We start from the raw sequence: 23856 nt of genomic DNA on the forward strand, positions 1-23856 counted from the left end.
GACCCCCCACAAACCCCCATGCCCAGTGCCCTCCCACAGACCACTATGCCCAGCACAGCCCCCCTACCCAGAACTCCCCCACAGCTCCTCTCACTGCCCAGTGCCCCCCAGCCGAACACCCCCCCCAGCCCTCCCACAACTGCACAGCACCCTGCACCTCCCTGCCCAGAGCCCCCCCAACCCCCCGCCGCCACAATTGCACAGTGTCCCACACAGACCCCCTACACTTCCCAGCACCCTGACACACACATCTCCCCCACTGCACAGCCCCCCGACACACACAGATCTCCCCACTGCCCAGCACCCCCAGACCCACTAGAGACCTACTCTCCCACACCCTGACCCCCGGCCACAATAGCCAGCCCTGATGGGAGGTGACTGTGTCTGCCAAGCTGAGCCGGCAGTGCAGCCAGAGCTGATCCTGCAACAGGATAACTCCGGCCCCTTGGGAGTGGTGCAGTCAGCCAGGCTGGAGCAGGAGCAGAGCCTACCCAGGCCAGGCTCCCTCAGGAGCCACATGCCTGGCAGGACCCACTCAGCTGAGCCCCGCCGCACTGTCCCCTGTGACTGGCTGAGACTGGCCCAGCCTCTGCACCAGTCCCAGGTGGCTCTTCCCCCGGGGAGGCAGGTGGGGCCCCACAGGTCCCAGGCAGCAGAGATAGCTCAGAGCTGGAGCAGTGCTGGGGAGCGGGGCAGATCCCACCCAGCCCACCCATTCCCATTTGCCCCGTGGCCAGCAGCCCTGCCGAGCCTGAATGGTGGCCCCCAGCTGCTGGGTGATGAGCCCCCTACTGGCGAGTGGAACCTGCTGGCTGATAGCTGCTCATACAGCAAGGCCTGTGTACTGGACTGCCCCAGGTGAGGGGCCAGACCTGGCTATGTGGATGGGTTAGAGGGGTCTGTAATGGACCCCTTCCCAGGGTGGGCCTGATGCCACAGCGCCATTGGCACCATTGTAAACCTGGTACTGACCCCAAGCCCCCTCCCACAGCAAAACTCCCCTGGACCTTTTCTGGACGCCACCAAAAAATATAAAAACCTGCTGCCCCAGTGCTACTTTACTGCTACAGGAGACTTGATGCAGTGAAATAATTTCCCTACATTCCATCAAATTCTGCATCACACATTTTGAGTATTGAAAAGAGTCTCTTATCACTATTTGTCTATGTGAAGTCTCATAACAGTTCACAAATTTTAGGATTGCTTTTTGCTGCATTTATCTTGCCTGTTTCAGAGTAACAGCCGTATTAGTCTGTATTCGCAAAAAGAAAAGGAGTACTTGTGGTATCTTAGAGACGAACCAATTTATTTGAGCATAAGCTTTCGATCACGAAAGCTTATGCTCAAATAAATTGGTTTGTCTCTAAGGTGCCACAAGTACTCCTTTTCTTTTTATCTTGCCTGTGAATCCAGCCCTTACAATCCCATGTTCACACATCATTGCTTGTGTGTAGAAGCTGATTCACAAATATTCAGTAAGTGTATTATATGGTGACATCTTACATCCTTCCCAAGGGCAAAACTCCTCTGCAACAATGAAGGCTTGGGCTCATGAGCAGCAGCTGCAGAACTTTTGGATGTGCAAGTCCACATTTCTGCATCTGTGTGCAAAACTCACCAAAATAAAATTGCACTTACAATGGAGAAGAAAAAATAATTGCACTGTGGAGGATTTGCAACACCAGATTCTTATTGATCAATCAGTGGTCTCTTGCCTAAACCAAGGTGGAATGGATTTCTTTAAGTAGTCACAACATATTGTTAAAGATCATTTCATGCTCAATGCCCTGTTAAGACCTCTGCAGTCACAGATAATACCTGTCTTCTTGGGGAACCAGGGCACAGTATCCAGTCTGTCTGACTCCTGAAAGGACACCCACCAAAACTGACACCAGCAACAATCACTATATGTTCAATGAGCAATAATTTCTAACTATACACTGAAATTCCCCCCTTGTACTCAAGGTATTATGAACCTTATTGTATATAGATGTCTTTGATAGGCATATGCCTTATAATTAATGAATGGCTTTGCAAATAAACGGTCATAGCTTAAGTGTAACACATTGCCCCCACCCCAGCCCTGGCAGAAGCCGCGGGGCAGCAGGGGAAGCCCCTATGCCCGACCCCGTCTCCATCAGAAGTGCCTGGTGGGGCAGGAGAATCCACAGCACCTTGCTCCTGGTCCCCGAAAGAACCGCAGCATCCAAACTGCAGCCCTGGGACTGGAGGAGCTCTCACTCCCTGTGACACAGGGACAGAGCTTTTCCAGTCCTGGGGCAGTGTGGGAGAGCAGGGTGGGTGGGAAATGAGCAAAGGAGTTGTGGGGCAGGCAAAATGGTGGGGAGTCTAGGTGGAACATGGCTGAGATCCTGGGGAAGAGGACGAAAGGGATAGGGCCATAGCTGGTTCAGCTGGCGGACAGGGTGGGTAAAGGCCCAACAGTTGCTCTGGCCCAGGGCCCCGAGAACCCTTAATCATCCTCCGTGCTCCATCTTCTATTATCAACAGAGGGGACATTGTTCCATTCTGCAAAAGGAAGAAAGGTTGTCGTGCATACCATGAAAGAAGCCTTGCAACTCTTTGAAAGGTATCATGACAGTCTATTGGGTGGACTTCTAGGAATATTCAAAACGAGGAATATGCTGACATCAAAATACTATTGGCCAGGAATGACAAAAGACATTGCCAATTGGGTATGTAAAGTAATTAAAGTAATTCCTGAAGAATGCTATTTACAATTGAAATAGAAGTTCAAAATGTATAAAAGAAATATAAAAATATATTTGGTGTGCAAATGTGAACTCTGTACCCTTGCAATACTATTTCCATAACGAAATGTTAATATCATCATATTGTTCCATCAAAAACAGGTTGCACGATGTCTGTCTTGCCAGAAAGAGGGAAAGGAATTAAATCTGGATACCACTTTGAAAAGCATAAAGGTGAATTTTGGAATCAGACACATTATTGTTTATCAGTATCCATTGTTATTTCTGCAATACAATGAGGCTTTGGTTTTGAAAAGAGTCCAATGCATACAAGTGGCACAGCATAGTGCAGCAATTACCTCTAATGCGCCTTTGCACTGACTGGGGATATTTCTTCAGCTTTACTCTTGTATTGTTTTCCACAACCCATTCCTTTTTGTTTCTTTGTTTTTTCTTTCTTTCTTTTTCTTTTGTATTTAAAAGTGGGCTTTACATTCTCTGCTTATGACATATGGGTTTACTGAGAACATTTACTAAGAAACACGTGTAGTATGACTGTAACTGGTACCCTTGTATGTAGGTCACTCGGATCTGGGAATTGGTGGGAATGGATTTAATAGGACCATTACCAGTAACAAAGGACGGATACCAGTATATACTGACAGCCATAGATTATCTTTCAAGATGGATGGAAGCCTTTCCACTTAGAAGTAAGTCAGCATCTGAGGTGGCAAAGGGCATGTACAAAATTATTGTTCGACGTGGATGACCACAGCGGATACTGACAGATCTTGGCCTGGGATTCAATAATAAGGTAATGACTGTTTTTTTCTGGTTATTTGTACTATGTAGTCAAACTCACTCTCAGGTCATCCATTGATCTCAAACAATCACCATACTTTTTTTTTATAAACTGCTTTTGGTCACCGTCAGTGTTGCTATAAAATTATTTTTCGGTGTCTTCATATCTAACAAAGAAACGCACAACTACTTGTTTCCAAAACAAATATTAAAAGATGGACTATTCCTGTTGCTAATTACACATAAAAGTAGTGGCAAATACACAAAAGAACATTCATTAACACAAGTCTCTGTGTAAATTTATGGTGTAACTTATTTTCTTTCAGTTTAACCTGTATATTTGTGAAAGATTGAGAATAGAACGTAGCTCGACCAGCCCATACCACCCACAAACCAATGGCCTGGCTGAAAACGCTAATAAATCCATAAAAAGGTAAGTGAATGGGTGGGAATATTACAGTACTAATGGCAAGTAGAGTGTGCTATGCAAGAAGATACAACTCACAAAAAAATCTTCAAAAGCAATGTGTTACATGGAAAGTTTTTTTCATTATGTATTTTACCTTTTTCATTATGTATGATCTGTTTCAGTCAAGACCATACATGTGACTTTCTTTTTTTAAACAAACCAATCAATGAGCATTTGTTACAGAGCATTGCGGAAGATGGTTGATGACTATGGGAGTAATTGGGATGAATTACTTGACCCCATTTTGTTTTCTTTGCGAACTAAAGTACATGCAACAACAAAAATTTCACCCTTTCAACTAATGTTTTGTGCTGACCCAGTGTTTCCAGAAGAAGTCTCAGAGAATTACACAGTAAGTGTATGTTATTACCAGCACCTTTCATGTACACATGGCATTCAGTGTGTCTTCATTTTACAAATACAACCCCTTCTCCATTTGTTTACAAAGATCCCAGATGTGAATACATTCAGGGAAGATTTCTGCAAAGAGTACAGCATAAATATGAAATCGAGACATGATGCTGACATTGCACTGGCCCTAAGTAACATTTCTAAAGCACAAGAAAAACAACAAAGACATTATGCTAAAAGAAAGAATTCTAAATATGGGGAAATAACATTTGATGTTGGGGACTCTGTTCTGTTACTGAATGCTAGAAAGAGAACAAGAAAAGGAGGCATACTGGAACCTAGGTATCGGGGACCATACAAAATTACGACTGTTGAGGGTAAGAGAGTGAAATTACAAACCATCTCAGGGAAACGGTTAGGAACCATGTACAGTATCGCACACTTAAAGCCATTTAAAGAACCACCAACATTAGCTGCTGAAAGCACATCAGAGGGAAAAACCGGAACTGAAATTGCAGTTGGTGACACTGAACCAGAAACACCCACAGAAGAGATTAGAAAAGTGGATGGCACTGTATCTTATGACAGCACAGTGAAAAACAGAGGTCACAGCAATGGAAGAAGAGGAGTATATAGGGCAAGATGTTTCAAACAATGATACAAGTGATGCTGATGACAAGTTTGATGACATGCTTATGGAGTAGGTGGAAGACAAGCAATGGATTCTGAAAGGTAGTTGGTTACTGCACCTTTCTTAAACAGATTAACATACTTCATAAATGCAACTGTGTTAAAGGTTTTCATGTACAAAGTGGCAGCATTCACAGTAGTAAAACAGAGAAAAAAGGAAACTGTATTACCATGCATGTAATATGTGTTAATATTTTTTTCCTAGTCAAATTTGTAATGACTGGCAAACACACAGAGAGATGGGAGGCCAAAGTGAGAAACATAAAATTGTATGGCTCTTCATTTCATTGCTTGAAACCGAGAAGCTGGATAAGTGATGAGGTACATTGAAGTACCACTAAACATGTATTTGTTAACGGGATTGATTCATCAAATATTATTGAAATTGTGTCTTTTCTTTCATCATGCGTTGTAGGTTATTGATGCATATTTGAGCTGTGTGGTCGAGAAAGCAGATGGAAAAGTAGGCTACTTACTGTGATGGTACATGAAAGTACACATTGATTCAATAAGTAAACAATTACATGAATATGTGGCACAACATCTTCAAGTCCAAATACCCTTGAAATATCAACATAAATCTGAAATTGCAACATTTCAGTGTATTTACTGCTGCCAGACATTTACTGAAATGTATTTGAAGGTGCATATCGGACATACAATACTAGACTAACTGAGGGCCACAGTTAGTGGCTGTACAGTTTTGCTGTACAGTTCAGTGGGTCCACTAATTAAACATAAGTATGCAAACAGCTTAGTCAGTTTTTACATTAAGTAAGACAGAGCACATTGATTACAAATCGTTTTTACAGGACTCTCTTACATATCTGATTTGTGACACTAAGGATCCCTTGCATGTCAGTATATATTAAATTCATTATGTTCTTGATGTGCCAGAATTATAAATGCATTAATAACTTTGTTGACTATCAACAGGTACAAGCCATCTCATCGGTAGTTTCCACTGTCATTCTCTCAGGTAGAGCTCCACAAATGAAAGTGAAGGTAAATGCTAACACACTTTCATACATAGCATGAGCAAAGCACAATTTCATTCAGTGAATTAAACACAGTGTGAAACAGCAAATACCATGCTACGTCTGATGTGGAGGAGTACTCTAATAGTAATACATGTAATGAAATTGAGAAATACAGTATAATGTACATTTCATGGTTTGTTTCACTGGAAACTATAATTGCATTTCTATTTTTTTTAAAATAAATATAGAGTGAATTACTTCAAAATGATATATCATTGCTTCCTTACCACACACCAGGTCATTGGGTTCTTGCAGTAACATGTTTTCTATTGTACTTCTGGGTTATAGGCAATCAATATGGTATTAAATAAGAGATTTGTAACACAACTATGGTAGCAGTGATATAATTTCCCATGTTGCGGATTTTCAGTGAGTTCAGTGCATACAAAGGAAAGTGGAATGTGAATGTTAAAAATAAAATGCTACTGTCAAGTTACATTGTTAATGTAACTTGGAAGAATACATTTTGTATTGAATTGATCAATGATTTCACAGTATGCTTTTCTCTTGTGTGTTACTGAGACATTACAAACAAGAATATGTTAATTGCATAATGATTTTTGATAAATCAGTATAAAATTTTTGAAATAATCACATTACCAATATAATTTGTGAATATATTTACACTTACAGATAGCCTTGATGAGAAAAAAGGAATTGTTAATAATTGACCCCTTGTGTGATGAGATGAGATATGAAAGAACATGCCTGAGGAATTGGAGGTGATTTATTAGATACTTACTTTTACAGTGGACATGAATTGTTCTGTTGAAAAAAATTTTAAAGGGAATATAACAATATTGAGACTAATATCTTCCTGTTAGCTACAAATAAAAATTGAAACAGCATGTACTTTTACTAAATATGCTTAGTAATAGACTTTGAGTGAACTTGTGTGATTTGACTCTGGAGAGTGACTTCACAGAATGTGGACACCGAACAGTAGCACGTTGCATGATTGAGAATGTGTTATTATCAACGTGGGGCACAGAAAATCAGGTGATACATTGTGTAAGAGTGAGACAATAATATTGTGTGTATATATGTGAGCAATAAGTCATTTCAATCATTAATTAAAAAGAGATAGAATTGATTTGTATCTATGTCCAGAAACTGGAGGGGGGAAATAAAGGAAAGAAAAGCTCATTTATGCAGTCTGCTAATGTACCCCCTAAAAATTTCAGAAACTTCATCAAACAATTAACTAGAAAATCCTCATCTGATTGGAATAGTAAAATTGTTCAGCATCCCAGACAAAGTGATGGCCACAGCTGCAGATCACTCACCTTAAAGGTATTGAACACCAAATTGCCATTATCATTTGTTATGTATGTGTAATTATCCAGGGTGAAAGTAAATGCCAGAGATTACCAGTGGGCACTGCACTGGCATCCTTGCCAAGGTGTGTGGGGTAGGCTTGTGGCCCCCAGAAGGGATGGGGTCTCTGGCGGAAGGTACGGTGTTTTGGGGGCCAGATTCCACAAGCCAGCCCTTCCTGACAGCTGCTGCTGCAGTGGCCAGGAGCACCAGGCCCTGTACATTGGCGGAACACAGGGCCCCTTTTGCTCCCCCACTGTCAGCGGCCCTGCCAGTAGCATGCAACAGCGTTGCCGGACCCTATGGCAGGGCCGCTGATGCATGGGGGGGATGTGGGAGGGAATTGGGATAAAGGGGGCAGCAATGTTAAATCATAAAGCCCTGCCACAGCGGAAGTGTAACATCAGCTGTGTACAGGCCAGTACTGGTGGCCGGTTCTTAACGGTATCCTGGACCGGCCCACTTTCACGTCCGGTAATTGTGATGTTTATTCTAAATATCAGTGTTGTTAGTTTGCAGAAATGTATTTCAGAGTAGCAGCCTATTCATTTTCCACTGAATGCAATCCGATGAAGTGAGCTGTAGCTCATGAAAGCTTATGCTCAAATAAATTTGTTAGTCGCTAAGGTGCCACAAGTACTCCTGTTCTTTTTTCTAGAAACGTATTTGCAGCACAAAGACATCAGTATGGTAGAAACAACACAAGAGGCTAATTCTGCGTTTAGAAGACATATAGCAATTCTTCTAATGAAGGAGTCAGGTAATTATTTTCTACCATGTACTGTGGACTCATTAGGTACATGTGAAGATAATAGGAAGAGTGGAATTATGTCACGTAGCAGACAGTTATCTTAATACCCCTGAAGTGGGATATCTCACAGGTTTGGTTCTCTAATGGTGACTCTGAATCAATAATATCTTTAAGTACACAAAAATTTGAATGGGGTGAATGGTTGCTATTGATTGACCAGTTGAATGAAATTGGTATTCGTATATACAGGTGCAGTAAAGTAAAAATATGACTCACAAAAAAGAAAAAGATATGTTCAAACCAGTGACTGGATTAAAGTATTGACAATTAATAAATCAAGATTTGCATTTTCAGTGTTAGTCATAACGTATTCATCATTTCATAGCACTATATTTATTTTTAAGAAAGCATGGAGGACTATTGCATATACTGCAACCTTGTCAACTGTGAAAAGGAAAGTGAGGATTGCACGATGGTAAGAAACATAGAATTGTATGAGAAATAAATGCCATAAACTGCCTAAGGATCACGATTCTTGTAAAAATTCCACATCAGTAAAGATTTTCATCATGCTGATAGGCATATGTTAGGTAATGCTGACATGTGGAAGGAATAGCATGAGTGAATGCAAAGTATGTGTAACATTATAACTTCTGTGATTTCATTTTCTCAATTGTTACTTATCAAAGGTCCAGTGTGATTCTTGCAAGAGGTGGGCACATATGCCCTGCATTCCAGAAGGAACCAGTCAAGACTACCTGACTGATGAGAAGAAAGAGCACAACTGCAAAAAATGTGCATAGTTCCCTTCTTTACCAAAAAAAACCAAAACCATTATATTTAAATGCCTCTTGTTCAAAACATAATGCAACCAAAAGAAATTTTTTTATTTATATACCAGATTATAATAATAAATGTTTTTATTTAAAAAAAATTATTCTCAGTATTTGTGTCCATGTGTATAATGCAAATTATAAAAGCAGCAAGGAGGAAGCAAATTGTGAGTGTTTTCGACCAAAAACCCCATCCCTCCTGATTTGCAACCCCTGGACCAGGTGGTAAAATCAATTTGGCACATTAGCAGGGAGGAAGCAAATTGTGAGTGTTTTCGACCACAGAACCTCATCCCTCCTGATTCGCAACCATCCCTGGACCAGTGACAGGTGCATGGGCAGCCAAGGCATTGGAAATAAGCAAGGAAAGGAAGCCAGTGAAAAAAATCAAAGGGGCCACTCTGGTATCACCTTGGGCTCATGGGCATGCTCCGTACCCCCAAACCTTACCTCCCTTTTCACGTACTCACACGCAAAATGAACCAGCACTCCTCAATCATCCAATAAATTAAAATGCTACCATTGTAGGTTTTCCCTTCTAGTGAAAGAATGGTATGGTACATCTCAAATCAATGAAGGCTATACTCAGAAAGACCTCAAGACTTCTGGAATATGCTGCTCAACAGTTTCACTTTTGTTTCTACTGCCTGTCCCTCCCTTCTCACATTTATCTCCAGACTTCTCCTCCTTGTCCAGATCTATTCCGCCCGCAACTATCTTCTATTCAGTGAACTTTTTGAAACTCTGCACTTTTAGAGAGAGGTAAGGGATTGACTCTGTGTACACAAATTTGCAGAGGGACAATAGGGTTGAGGTCTGTTATTTCTCACCTCTCTATATTATTTATTTATATATTTTAAAACATTTTTGCTGTTAACAAGCATGTTATCTCTGGAGACACAAATCCACAGTTTGAGAACTGCAAAACTAAGCATCTCTGATGGTATCTTCTAGACTTAGCACCGAGTCCCATTGGGTAGATAGAAAGATTAACCTAAATAATCTATACAGAAGCCCCTGGAACCCCATAAGATTGGGTCCCTAATCCATGAACTATTGGAACTCATTTACAAAATTTTCTTAAACTTTACATGAATATATTGTCTCATACTATAGAATTAGAATTTATAATCCCTATTCCATGATGAGATACATTATAGCTCAAAGATATCTTAATTAAAACTATCTTTAGGTCAATTTTTTCCTCAAAAAACATGTTATCAAAACATCTGATTTAAATAAATCCGATTTTTTTTTTAATCATTGATTTTTATCCACCCTAGGAACAAATTACCTAGGAAAGTGGTAGATTTTCCATCTCTTGCTGATTTCACATCAAGTGTATATGCTTTTCTGGAAGAAGGGGCATGCACAGGAATTTTAATTTTACCACTTTTGGAGGGGAACTGGTGGGGTATTTAAAATGTGTCAACCTCTGTTAAACTATTCAATATTTATTAAAATTATTTTCATAAATGTAAGTGTGTTTATTAAAGCAAAGGTACAAAGTTGTTGGAAAACGTACAACTCTGGGAATCATTTTGTGTGTTTCCACAAACTTGGTCAAACTAAGGTTTGGCATTTCTGTGATGGAATTTTGCAATTAATAAGGAAGTGAAGTTATTCCAGCTACATAAGACGACTTCTCCAAATTCCTTGAAAAGGATAGTACACCAAATCACGTTGCTACTGTACAAATGTCATAAGCAACACGAGAGACCGGTTCAACTAATTTTAGGCTATTGGAATAAGATAGTAATCCTAAGTAGTTTGAGAGCCCTCCAGTGGTGATCACTGTGTTCTGTGTTTTAGAAGCTGTCAGAGCATTAATATACATTAAGCTAGGTCTTAGAATCATAGAATATATTTTTATGTAGTTAATAAACATGATTATTTGGTAACTAACTGTGCCCCTTTTCTCATGTTTTTGTGCTGTAATGAGCAAAGGAGACAACACTAATTCTACTGTGGATCTTTTTATTTGTAACAAATTTTGATAAATATAGACATTTTTCCTGGTCTTAATTTGTTCAAGAACAAACTAGGGTTGCTATAGACCAGTGATACTCAGACTGAGGCTCAAGAGCCACAAGTAGCTCTTTAATGTGTCTCCTGTGACTCTTTGCAGCACATGATATTAAAACACTGTGTGATTTAATTATTAACCAATCAGAATGCTTTAGCTATGTTATTAATCACTTGTAGTTGATAAAATAATAATACTTGGTAAGTCATTTTGCTGTGAGAATTTTTATTTCCCCTGCCATATTGTTTAAACATGAATATATAGTACTATAATAAATGAAACAGTGAATTCACACTACCGTGGCTCTTTTGGATAATGTTGATTGCTAATTTGGCTCCTGAACCACTGAGGCCTGAGTATCACTGCTTCTTAATTTCTAAGTGTCCATATAATCTCCATGGAATAATTGTAGCTGGATTTGTAACAAATTGATTAAATATTGTTTTTAGTTGATTTGTGTATGTATATTGTAAGTTTACTAACAAAGAAAATGCAAAATAGAAAAGGGGGTTCAATATTTTTCAGGATTGCTCAGAAAAGAAGTTTAGGCTCTGGAAGTGTCATATCCTTGTCTCTTCATAATGGTTGCAGGGTTGTGTCACTTGGGGTTACCTACCTGAGAAGCAGTTTGTCATGTACAGCCAGTCAATGTCCAGTTTCTTACTCAAGTGCCATTTACAAAATGGAACTGGGTGTGTGAGCTATGTCAGCATGTGGCACAAGAATAAAGCGTTCAGTCAGGGGGTGGGAAACACAAATTCAAGTCATTTGGTGAAAAATGTTGAAACATCTGGTTCATCGCAATGCAGAATTAAACCAAATGCTGAAACCTTGATATTTTTTTCATTAAATACAGTGCTTGTTTTCCAGTCAGCCTTACCCAAGAAGCAGTTTGTCACTTACAGCTAGTTAAATCCAATTCATTATTCAAAGAGCTTTTGCAAAATGGAAGTAGGGTTGGGATGTGGCATGTCAGTGTATTGCTCAGGAATAAAGCTTCAGGTTGGGGAATAACCTATATTCCAGCTACTTCTGATCAATCTAGTGGTCACAGGGACTTAAGAAGCATTTTGTCAAATACAGCCAGTCAAAGCCCAGTTCCTTATTAAAGTAATTAATAGAAATTGTTAACTTTAAATCACGTTTATTTTGATAAAATGTCTAAAGTTAACTTTACATTGATTTTTTTTTTAAAAAAAGGCTTTTGAATAAGGATCTGGGAATGACAAATAAGGAACCCACTTCATCCTTGTATTATTGTTGACCCAATCATCATTAACTTACTCTAAGTCCCCTCCCCTCCGCCCTTCATTTTGGAAACTCCATCCTGAAGAAACTGTACTGATGGCCCCATTCTTCTGCGAATCGCCAGAGAGCTGCCTGGATCTCAGGGGATCTGGTGACTTAATTATTAGTAGTAGAATTCTTGGCTGTTTCCCCACAGGGGTAGGGTCAGGCCTCCACCCCTAACAAACATAAGAATTCCAGAGAAACTATGAATCATAAACTTGCAGCTTCCCTGTCCATACGCATCATAGGGGAACAATTTAGTTAATAGTTAAGGCTTAAGTTTTTGTCATGGATATTTTTATTTTTAGTAAAAGTCAGGGACAGGTCACGGGCTGCCGTGAATTTCTGTTTATTTCCCGTGACCTGTCCCTGACTTTCACTAAAAATATCCCTGACAGAAGGGGTAGGTGGATTCAGCACCCACTGTTGCTGGGGGTCCCGGGTCCCCCACTGATGCAGTGCATGGGAGCTCTGGGGTTCCCCTGCCCCTGGGGCTGGGCTGCTATGGGATCCCCCCACCAGGTTTGGGGCTGGGAGCTGCAAGGGTGGGGCTGGCTGGGAACTCCAGCCCCAAGGCAGACAATGTCACAGAGGTCAATGGAAGTCACGGATTCCATGACCTCCGTGACATAATTGTAGCCTTGTTAATAGTTAGTAGACTATGATGGCCTTGCAATTCTGTCTTGAAGCCACCAGGTGTCCGTTGTGCTGCTGTAACTAAAGATTTCCTAATGGTCAGACTTCAAGGGAGTTGAAGAGTTCAAACAATAAACAAAATTACAATTGATTTTTGTGTTTTTAGCTGGACCGTGCGTATCTAAAAATCTGTGTTGCTATTTTTTACCAACTCAACGTTTTGTACTTTTTTTTCCAAAACAAATATCTTAATTTGATGTATTAAGGTTTGGTTTTGTTTAAAAAAACAAACAAACACATCTGTTACATTTATGTAAAGGAGTACAACTCAGTATTCTTAATCTATTTCTCCCTATAGCTGGAATATACTAAATATGGGCCAATATAGACAAAGAGAGGTCAGGAATGAGATTTTGGTTAACACACAGGAATAGGACACCCAAAAATGATTGATTCCTGGCTCTGGAACAGACCTTTTGCAAGACACTTGCCCTGTCCAGTCATTTTTTTTTTTTTTTTTTGAGTGTGTGCCTGATAGGAAAAGTAGATACCCTGAGTCTCAGGAGTACATAGAGACTAAATTAGTGTTTTTGAAGCATATTGAAATCCTTAAAGGTCTAAAATAATTGTACCACCCTCACCCCCCACCCCTTCTCTGCACTGGACACAGGTGCCGGTAGATGTCGTAAGGTACCTGCACCTATTTCTCTTCCGGTCAGGCATAGAACCCTTTTGTTTATGTGTGTGATAAATGAAGTGTGGGGGGGGTGAGGGTAGCTCCCTTTGATGGACACCCAACCAGCCAGTTAGCTGTAAAATCCCTCTTGGTAGCTGTTCTCTGCTTGCTTTACCAGTAAAGAGTTAAAAGTCTCTAAAAGGTAAACAAAAGGAAGTGGGCACCTGAACAAAAGAGCCAATGGGAAGGTAGAACTTTTTAAAATTGGGAAAGAACTTTTCCCTTTGTCTGTTGTTCTCTGGAGAAGGAGACACAGAGCAGGAATGTTATAAGTAGGAATGCTGTGTAAAGTTTGAACCAGATATGAAAACCATCAGATCATATCTAGAACTACTTTTAACAACCCAAATATATAAGTAAATTAGGAATGTTTAGGAAGATGCGATTAGGTTTATTTCTGTTTAATTTTTAAGGCTTGTGGACTCCTCTATGCTAACCCCAGATGCTTTTGTTTGCTTGTAACCTTTAAGCTAACCCCGAAGAAAGCTATTTTGCGTGCTTAATTTTTGGAATTGCTCTTTTAAAATCTAGCAAAAGCCTAAATTCCAGATGTATTTTTTTCCTTTTTGTTTTTAATAAAATTTACCTTTTTTAAGAACAGGATTGGATTTTTGGTGTCCTAAGCGGTTTGTGAATATGCTGTTTGATTAGCTGGTGGAACAGCTAATTTCCTTTGTTTTCTTTCTCAGCTCTTCCCTGGAGGGATGGGGTAAAAGGGCTTGAGGGTACCTCCCAGGGAGGAATTCCCAAGTGCTCCTTCCTGGGTCCAGGGTTGTTTTTTTTTTTTGCGTTTTGGTGGTGTCAGCATTTACCAAGCCAAGGTCAGAGAAAAGCTGTAACTTTGGGAGTTTAATACAAGCCTGGAGTGGCAAGTATTAATTTTTAGAATCCTTGTGGGCCCCCATCTTCTGCACTCGGAGTGACAGACTGGAGATTCAGCCTTGACAATGTGGATCCCAAAGTCCCAGACAAAAAACCCCAGTTGCATACAGAGGAGTTCAGAGGCCGTTCATAAAGGAATATTAGGCAAGAGAAGGGGTACAGACCAATCGGCTAAAGGGCTGAGGGACTTAAGGGAATTCAACTGCAAAACTGTTAAAAACAAAAAAATCCCTTCCCCTCAACCTTCAGAGGTGTCCAAAACCTTTCCCCTTTCCCCACCATCACCACCCAAGGCCTCTAATCCCACTAGTGGTACACATAAAGATGAGATGCACTAGCCTGGTGGGGTGCGCAGATAGTGGCTGCTCAGTCTGCACTCCCAGCCTGGTGGAATATGCTGCTTCTCAGCCTTCACCTTCCCTCAGGCCTCAATACTCCCATACTCAAGCCTAAATCTAAAGAGTTCATTACCAGTGGGTGCGGAAGGAGTGGGGTCTCAGGCAGAAGAGTTGGGGCCAGGTGCTAGTCACGTATTGCCCATTGTGGGCAGGGAACTCTGGGTTAGGCAGTCTACAGCTGTTCCCTTCCCTGAAGACTCTTAAGAAGTATGCTGATACTCGGTGAGTTCCCCAAATTCCAAATGTTTGAGTCAGGTTCTAAAATAATCCAGGGAAGAATTCCAAAAACTTCACAGCTAGACATTAGAGTTCCCTGACTGATTGTTCTGGAAGTGAGCCACAATGAGGAATGGGGATACAGGAGTGTTGTAGGCATATTTCCACTAAACTGGAATGTCCAGTGGAGCCTCCTCCCATCCAATTTCTGATTTCCTTGAGTGGGAGGAAACAGTATTTGAAGGGAGAAAAGGGTCCCCACTGAACAATCCCATTTTGTGGGATTATGCCAAACAGAACAGAACCATGACAACACCCTTAGGTTATTATCTCTGTTTTACAGAATGGGAAACTGAAGCTGAGAGGTGAAGTGATTTACCTAAGGTTACACAGGTTCATTACAGAGCCAGATTTAGAATTCAAGAATTCCTGACTCAGCCCTGTGAGAGGAACGAGCGAATGGACATGGAGACTGAAGAACCCTCTCACCCCTAATACCTCCAAGTCCAGGCTGAAGCAAAATGGTAGGATTTATACCATGCTGGCTAGACTGTGCCTTTTCCGTGGATTAATAGAGGAGTGCAGTGTCTAGAACAATCAATCCGGCACCTTTGCAGATAGTTGATTCACTAAAAAAATATAAAATATGTAAAGAGTGAAATATGGACAGGGCAATTTGAGAAAAAATAATAGTACTTGGTCAAAAGGAAAACTGTATGTACAAAGAATTTCAAATTGCTTTACCAATATTAATGCTTTAAGCTTCACAACATTCCTCTGAGGTAAATAAGTTAATGATCTGATCTAATTAAGACCAATTACAGGATGCTGGAGATAGCCATAACAACTTAGCTGGCACAGTTGGAATTCAGTTGTGAAGCCTATAAGCCTGATAGTTCTGAACAGAACCCTACTTGGTGCAAAGCTCCTGATAGCTTTTCATTGAGTCAGCTCATGTGTAATAAAACCACACAAAAAAGAGACTGCAATAGCATGAAGGATTGCTATGTGGATATCTGAATTAACATTTTTATTACATTTTGACTGAAAGTCACAGTGCATCTGTAGCCTAATTAGCAAAGAGTCCTAGTTACCATCTTTTATTTTAATCTTATAACATCTGTCCAATTGGACCCAGCCATAAAAGGCTTTCAGTGTGAGAATAAAACAGTTAAAGCTATCTTTATATTCTAATAGCCTCATTTTTTTTCTGTCAGACCGAGAAGCAAGTTTAAGCATGATCTTTTCCCTCATGTAAACCTTTTAACAGCAGGCTGTTCTGTTGAATGGAACAAGTCTGTAGTACATTGCCTAAATACATGTTCTGTTTATGCTGTTACAGGATGACTGGTTCTTTTAAAAGGGAGTGGGATCCAATGCACCTGGACTGATTACTGTCTGCCCAATAGGGCTTAAAGGAAGACACCTGGGCCTTATAAAGGGGGAGACAACTGCAGCTAATTGTTGGCAGGTGCTTGTAGACAGTAAAAAGGCTTCTGCTGGGTCCTGAGTTAACAGAGGGAAGGCCAATGAAATAGGTTAAACTCTAGGTAAGACATGCTGGGAGAGTAGGCTGATACCCTCTCAGGGAGGTGAGGTTGTGTGCAGCTTGGGTCTGGGGTAAAATAACAAATCCAGACCAACTGCCTGCTGGGGAGGGGCTGGGCCTAGGCCTAGCTAAAAGGGGGATGGAAACTTTGTAAGTTTGAAAACTTTCTGTGGGATTTAAACTGGACTGTAGATGGGGGGATGTTTTTAATACCTGGCCTGTGTAGACTTCTTAAGGGGCTTTGAGTGAAAGGGAAACTGAGGTAGGGCTCAGCAGAGCTACGCTTAACCAGAGGGGAGTGCTACAGGACAGGTATACCGTTTTGATGTTTGCACATTTTGAAAAGCATGTTCAGGAATGGTATTCACAGAGAATCAACTGTCTTAGTGTGTACTTTTTACTTTGATCTCAATAACATTTATTCTTTTTGTTTTGTATTATAAAAATGAACCTCCCAATAGCTCTAGGACCCCAATCTAGAGAAGTACTTAAACACGTGCTTAATTTTACTCAGATACTTGAAGATAAGCATGTGCTTATATGCTTTGCTAACTTGCGACAAGTACTCAGTATATTGCAGAATTGAGCTTCTAATGTACACACCATGGGTTCAATGCTGCTGTATCTGTGCATGTGGGCTCAGTGGGATTATGAGTAAAGTTACATATGTAAATGTTTGGTAGAGGCAACATACTAATTGCCTCCTTTTTTTCTGATGCAATTTTATTAAAATTAATCTCTCCATTAGTTTTTAAAGATATCAAATTAACTCAGATAAGCAACAAAAAGGATTTTTAAATAAGCATATGGGTGACATGAGCTTCCCTAGTATCTAAGTAAGTATTTTGAGCCAGTAAATTCATTGGCTGAAGAAAGGATTTGATGGGGAAACAAATAATTTTATTCTATAAACAGTATAAAATGCATTTAATCCTAATCACTCTATCAGGGCTAAAAGACATCCAGACCTTCATCTCACATTGAAGGTTTATGAAAAACTGGCCAACTCATTTAAGGTTCAGTCATGCTTGCATTGAACTTAAGGGGGTTTTGCCAATTTACTTCATTGAGAACAAAACCAAACCTTAACTCCTTATAACTTTGTGCATTCAGTAGATTCTTTATGGTACAGCCTACATATTAAGAGGAAAATTTTGGTGGGGTAAAGCTTTCAATTACCTCAGTGAGGGAGCTAAACATGGACATTCTGTGATGGCAGCTGGATTCTTGTGAGTTTAGAGGATCTCTTCTATCTTTTGCTATTGATTCAGCAACATAAAATTCAGAAAATATAACAAGTCAAACAATTAAATCAACAAAATGGCAGGAAACAACTCCAGGGAAAATAAAAGATTAATTAATTGCGATTTGACAGCCTGTCTCCAGTAAAAATTGATCAGACAATCTGAGCTTCCCACTATGGAGTCCACCAAAATAACACCTTCCCTTAGTACTAAAATAAAATGGAAAATACCAAAGCAGCATCTGTGGCACAAATAAAAGCTATAAACATGATAATTCTAAAATGGAAGAGATGCACACAAAGAAATGAAGCTGAAGTTGGAGACAATAGTTTACATGAGCAGCCAAAAAAAAAAATGCAAGCAAACTAACTCCTTGTAAGAAAAATTTACCAATGTTAGAGTAGTATGTTATTCTTTCTTAGTAATCCTGAAGTGAAGGAGACTTGACTTTTTTTTAAGTGCATTATAGCAGACTTTCAGGTTGGGTATAGTTAAGGTTAAAATTTATGCAAAAGCTAAGGGTTCAGTGCTGCTTCCATTAATCACTGGCAAAATTGCTATTATTTTAATGGAAGCAGGACTGAGTCCATAGCATCAATACATGTTTGATATAATTGAAAATAGGATATTGTTTAATTTTTTCTAGGCTGAAATTCCTCCTTGCCATATTAGGCAATGTAAAGGAATGTAGGACAGAAGTAGTATTGACTCCTCCATGATTCGGAACAAGAAGAGTAAGATGGTTCTGCACTGCTTGTCCACTAAAGCCTCATACATCAGGCATGTGGTTTTAATACAGTTAAATGTAAAAGTATACATCTCAGAATAAAGAATGTAGGCCATACTTACAGGATGGAGGAGTATCCTGGGAAAGGAATAACTCTGAAAAAGATTTGAGGGTTGTGGTGGATAATCAGCTGAACATGAGCTCGCAGTGTGATGCTGTGACCAAAACAGCTGATGAAATTCTAAGATGCATAAACAGGAGACTCATGAGTAGGAATAGATAAAATAACCTATCTCTGTTGGGCACTGGTGTGACCACAGCTGGAATACTGTGTCCAGTTCTGGTGCCCCAACTCAAGAAGGATGGTGATAAATTGGAGAGGTTCAGAGAAGAGCCCCCAAAATGACAGGGCTTAGAAAACATAGCTTATAGGGTATGCATAAGCTACAACAGTGGATCTCAAACTTTTTTTTTTTTTGCGGACCACTTGAAAATTGCTGAGGGTTTCAGCAGACGATTTAATGATTTTCCCAAATGTAAAGCATTTGGATAAAAGCACCATATTAAAAAACCAATGTTTTTTGTTGTTAAAATATGAGCTGTGTGCTCTTAGTCTTAGCTTAGAAAGTATGTGATTTCTAATGTGTGAGCTGTGTGCTTAGAAAGTCTTAGTTTTCTAATGTGATGGATGTGCTTTCTCTTCCCTGCCACGGCAGTCCCCAAGCTGGGGCTGGGAAGGAGGACCGTCTCTCCCTGGCAGCCGCAGCCCTGGAGCTGGGGAAAGTCACCTCTTTCTCTGGCCGCTGCAACCCTGCACGTCACAAATTCCCACTGCTCCCTTCCACCTACCCCCAATCACCACCAAGGCCACCACCTCACCTTATATGTGCGTCTTCTCCAGAGTCCAGGCACCTACGCAGCTCCACTAATTAGGTGGGTGGCCCTTCATTCTCTTGTGTGTGGCTGGTCAGGTGTGCACCATAGAGGAATCACAAACCACCTGAAGGGAGCTCGCGGACCACAGTTTGAGAACATCTGAGCTACAACATAAATTCAGGCTTCAGCCCAAACCCCACTTCTGTTTACGCACATCTCTCAGACTCTGGCTCAGACCTAGGGTTCTAGGATTCCACAGTGTAGCTCATAGAGTAAGCTTTAGCATTTAGACTCCGATCAGGCCATAGTGGAATGGAGGGTTCGAGCCCAAGTCAAGCAATGACCCCAGGGTTTGAGCCCTATTGCTTTGCAGTGTAGATGCAGCTCCACTTGCCTGGGTTCTGGGAGTCGGCCAAAAGTTTCTCAAGGCCAACTCCCTTTGTCCTCTCTATCCCCAGAATCTCCAGTCAACTCCAGTGAAAATGGAAGTAACCCTTCCCTTAGCATACAGCAGCAGCTCAGTGAGTCAGCATTAACCCTTCCATTGTCCTCTGACCACTGAGCTGCAAACACACCGCCAGAGAGCCTGTGATGGTTGACAGTTGTTGGAAAGGTCACCAAGTGATTAGGGGGTCTTAATATGGAGGGGAAAGGGAGCTTGTGTCCTCCCACTCTACTGGGCTCTGGCCAAAGGCCACCAAAAGTTACTAACTGCACCTTCAGTCTGTCTGGGCCCAGCAAGTAGACTTTCCTTTTTCCACAGGGGCTGCTGCAGCAGCCTTTCTTAGGAGTTCCCAGGGCAGGTCCTTCTCCCTGCCCTATCAGCCCTTATGGAGGTGGATTAATTAATGGTCTATGAAGGTACATTGAGCCAAGTTTACACTGCATAGTGGGCGAGCTGTGAAGGTACTGCCGCCAGTAGGGGTGGAAGGGCCTGCAACAAGACACACGGGGCTCAGTGCAGGAGCACAGAATTAATTCTTGTAGAATTTTGAGGATATAAAATGTTACTTTCAAAACTGAACTTCAATATATTGTGAAAGGGATGCTTCTGTCCACAGAAGCTCCCTGCAGGCAGCCTAGTTAATTGCAGTAAAAAGTGCTGAGACAATGGTAAATTAAAAATTCAAAGCTGTGTTTTCTAAGTGGCAGAATTACTTGGATTGTGGGGTGGCAGGGCGGGATGGGACATAGTCAGTGGTTTTGCTAAAAAGAACTTCTATTGTTTCAGGCCTTTCCTATTTTGTTCTGGTGGTGCCCTATTGACAAAGGGAGATGAGATTCCAAGCTGCTGGTGGGAAACCTTCAGTTGGCACATTGAAATGCCCAGATGTTTTTGTCTTTCAATTCAATTTCTTTTAAGATTTCCAGGAAAACAAAATAGTTTTAATCATCTATTTCTCTGATTCTTCCGGATCATTTATCAGTGGATGTTATATCTTCAGGCGTGATGTATTCATCAAACGTTTGTTGATTTAAGCCTTGGGTTTTTTACAGGATTAGAAAATATTACTTCTGATTTAAGTAGGGTTTAGAGGACAGAAATCAAATGCCAAGCAGTAGTTACACAGTCACAACTTAAGAATAGCCTTTTGTGCGAAGCTGAGGCCATGCCCCTCCCCCACAGGAGCTCAGGCCACCCCCAGGGCTTGGGTGGCCTGCACTGGGCAGGCAGCACAGTGCAGCCCAGCACAGCTATCCTGGCAGCCCTGAGTCCCTTCAGGAGGTACACTGTCCTGGGGTCAGGGCAACGATAGGCTGTTTGGGGAAGCACAGCCTCCCCTTGCCTACGATATCCACGGCCCATGGAATAGCCCAATGGAATGGCTGGAAAACAAGAGCCATTCCTGGATTTTCTGGAGTAAAACTTCTTCCCAAGAGAAGCCAATAAAGGACCTCTCAGTATCTATCCAGACATTGGTTTCTAGCTGTTCACTGAAGCAACTGTTCTGTATAGTGAGCATAATTAACTGTTGGAACAATTTACCAAGGGCTGTGGTAAATTCTCCATCACTGACACTTAGAAAAACATCCAATCTTGATTTTAAAAAAAGAAAAATGCACTAGGAATTATTTTATGACCTGTGTTACTAGTGTGAAATATGCCCAAAATAGTTAGTTGAAGGGTTTCTGTTCAAGAATACCACTTCTGCTGTCCATTGCCTATTTTCTTTGTATCCAACTCCCCAGGGGTGCATAGCTCAAGAAGTTATTGAAAGTAAAAAGAAACTATCCTCTGCTGAAGAAAGGACTTTACAGCTGCACACAAACACAGATAACCATTTCCAGTATCACCAGTGTGCAGAGCAGATTAGAGCCGCTTCATCCTAAATATATAGGACAGCTATTTACTAGAAAACTTTTTTCCATTTTTTCCTTGATAGCAAATATTTTCTTTCTTAAATAAGACATGCAAGCTACAGAGGTGATGTATGGATCACAATTCAACAACCTAACAATTAATTTCATATACTATCTATCTTTATGCATATTTCATTTCTGAAGACTCTGGCTACTGGGCTATTGCCCAGTTACTCTGGGATCTTCTCTTTGGAGATTGCCTAATAAGGAAGGGGGTTTTGTTGTAATAGTAAAAGATTGAAATATATCCCCAGCTAGTCAGTAATGGATATGGCTCATAGCACCCATGAAGTAAACGTGTGCAGATGAAGGAGAAGGGGAAAGAGCTTTGCAGGGAGGGAATGTGGTCAGATAGGCACCGTGGTCTGTCTCTTGTCTTCTGTGTGGAAATGCAATCAAAAGGACAGCTGATCTAATATTTTAAAAATGTTGAAAAACAAGTGCATTTTTTTACTAATTCAACATAAAATGTTTGCAAATTTTCCTGTGAATTTGATTTTTCAACCTGCTCTTGTGACCACTCATTCTAGTGAGAATATTTTTGTAAATATGGCATTGCACTTCCCAAATGTATCCAGAAAATTGGGTCCAACCTATTTGGTCTAAAAATAAATTTAATAGACCCACAAGAACTCTAAAGTATCCTGTTAAAAATAATATAACAATGTAGGTAGCTGGAGGAGAAGAAGAAAAAATCTCTCCCTCCCCTGGAAAAATGCAGTAAGTAGGGGAAATCCTGAAGACCTAACAGTGGGAAATTTGTGGTGTGATTTGGCAGCAGTTACAGAACTTGAGCTCAGTCTAACAGACGCAAATGGAAGATTACTTCACTTGGCAAATACGGTATGTATTAATTTTATTCCCTTGCTACTGTAGAAGATTACTTAGGTTTTTCAACTAAATTGTACAGGCACACCTGAGCCCCCTCCTAAGATACCAACACTGTTTCTTTCATTTAACTCCTTCACCTACAAAGATATACTTAGCAAGGCCAACAAATATATTCTGGTGAAATAATATAGTGTGGTGAAATGAGACTATAGCAACAGATAAATTTATACATGTAAAATTGTCCAATCATAGTAAGGAGTAGAATGCTACTTAATCTAGTATTCTTTCATCACCAGATTCAGTGGAGATTTACTGTATGTTTATCTTCAGGACTGGGCTTAACCTTCAGGATAAATCATGCTTTTCTATGCTTAAAAAAAAAAAAGGCTGCAAGATGGTTCAAGATGAACAAAAACTGCAGTGTTTCTGTTGAATGATGCGGATGGAAGGGCTGGGTTTCACTACCTATCTAATGTCATGGACTTTCAGGCCTGCAGATATTGAAGTATCTGCAGAGGCCACAGCTACTGTGCTTTGTGGCAGCCACTCACTTCACAGACTCTCCAGTCGTGTCTGGACCAGGCTTCCAATGCCCCACATAGGATTTGACATGCCCCACAAAGGATAGGATATCTGACCAAGGCAGATGGCAAAATAGAAACCCCTCCGTATGACCTCTACATGTTTGAGGCGCTTTGCTTTTGAAGGACCTGTCAGTATTATCCAGCCACTCCCCTTCGGTAGTGTTTCCTGGGGAGGATTTGGTCACGGGTATTTGTGCTGGGGTAACAGATATTAGACTTCTGTATCAATACTCAGCCCTTCACACATGCTGTGAGATTAGTAGACATTCCCTCTGGATCTTGGGGCATCTTTGGGTTTGGAAGTCAGTATTCCCCACTCACAAAGCGAGAAAACAAATCTCTTCTCCAACAGGGGTTAAAGCAGTGGCTTTCTGCCTAACTTTGCCCTCCTGTGGCATTTTTCTCAGTAAGATATGATTTGACCACCTTTGTATGGCAAGAGAGATGATTAGCAACATTTTCTTAACAAATTTTGCATTACTAATCATACCAGGAGACAGAAAAATGGATGTCTGGTATCCTTTTGACAACATTTGT

General features: G+C 40.7%; 1 protein-coding gene across 2 annotated transcripts; it reads left to right on the forward strand.

Annotated features, from left to right (window-relative positions):
• Positions 1–2911: 2911 nt before the first annotated feature.
• On the forward strand, positions 2912–9011 carry LOC144262062 (uncharacterized). 2 transcript variants are annotated; one of them, XM_077811697.1, is made up of 9 exons: positions 2912–2945; positions 3292–3525; positions 3839–3945; positions 4165–5064; positions 5228–5343; positions 5959–6027; positions 6696–6784; positions 7247–7355; positions 8038–9011. In XM_077811697.1, exons 5-9 carry the CDS (start codon positions 5239–5241, stop codon positions 8071–8073), a joined length of 408 nt encoding a protein of 135 aa, XP_077667823.1. In that variant the 5' UTR covers positions 2912–2945; positions 3292–3525; positions 3839–3945; positions 4165–5064; positions 5228–5238; the 3' UTR covers positions 8074–9011. The 2 variants fall into 2 exon arrangements, with proteins under 2 accessions (XP_077667823.1, XP_077667822.1); XM_077811696.1 differs by lacking the exons at positions 2912–2945; positions 3292–3525; positions 3839–3945; positions 4165–5064 and having other exon boundaries at positions 5181–5343.
• The last annotated feature ends 14845 nt before the right edge of the window (positions 9012–23856 follow it).

This window comes from Eretmochelys imbricata, chromosome 3 (genome assembly GCF_965152235.1).
Source record: "Eretmochelys imbricata isolate rEreImb1 chromosome 3, rEreImb1.hap1, whole genome shotgun sequence".
Classification (NCBI taxonomy): domain Eukaryota; kingdom Metazoa; phylum Chordata; order Testudines; family Cheloniidae; genus Eretmochelys; species Eretmochelys imbricata.

Bases quoted from the DNA above. Each gene is read 5' to 3' on its own strand.
- LOC144262062 (XM_077811696.1), top strand. From the start codon at position 5,194: ATGCATGTAATATGTGTTAATATTTTTTTCCTAGTCAAATTTGTAATG. The intron at 6,028-6,695 runs GTAAATGCTAAC...TTACACTTACAG, and splicing joins CTCCACAAATGAAAGTGAAG to ATAGCCTTGATGAGAAAAAA. The intron at 6,785-7,246 runs GTGATTTATTAG...TAAAAATTTCAG, and splicing joins ACATGCCTGAGGAATTGGAG to AAACTTCATCAAACAATTAA.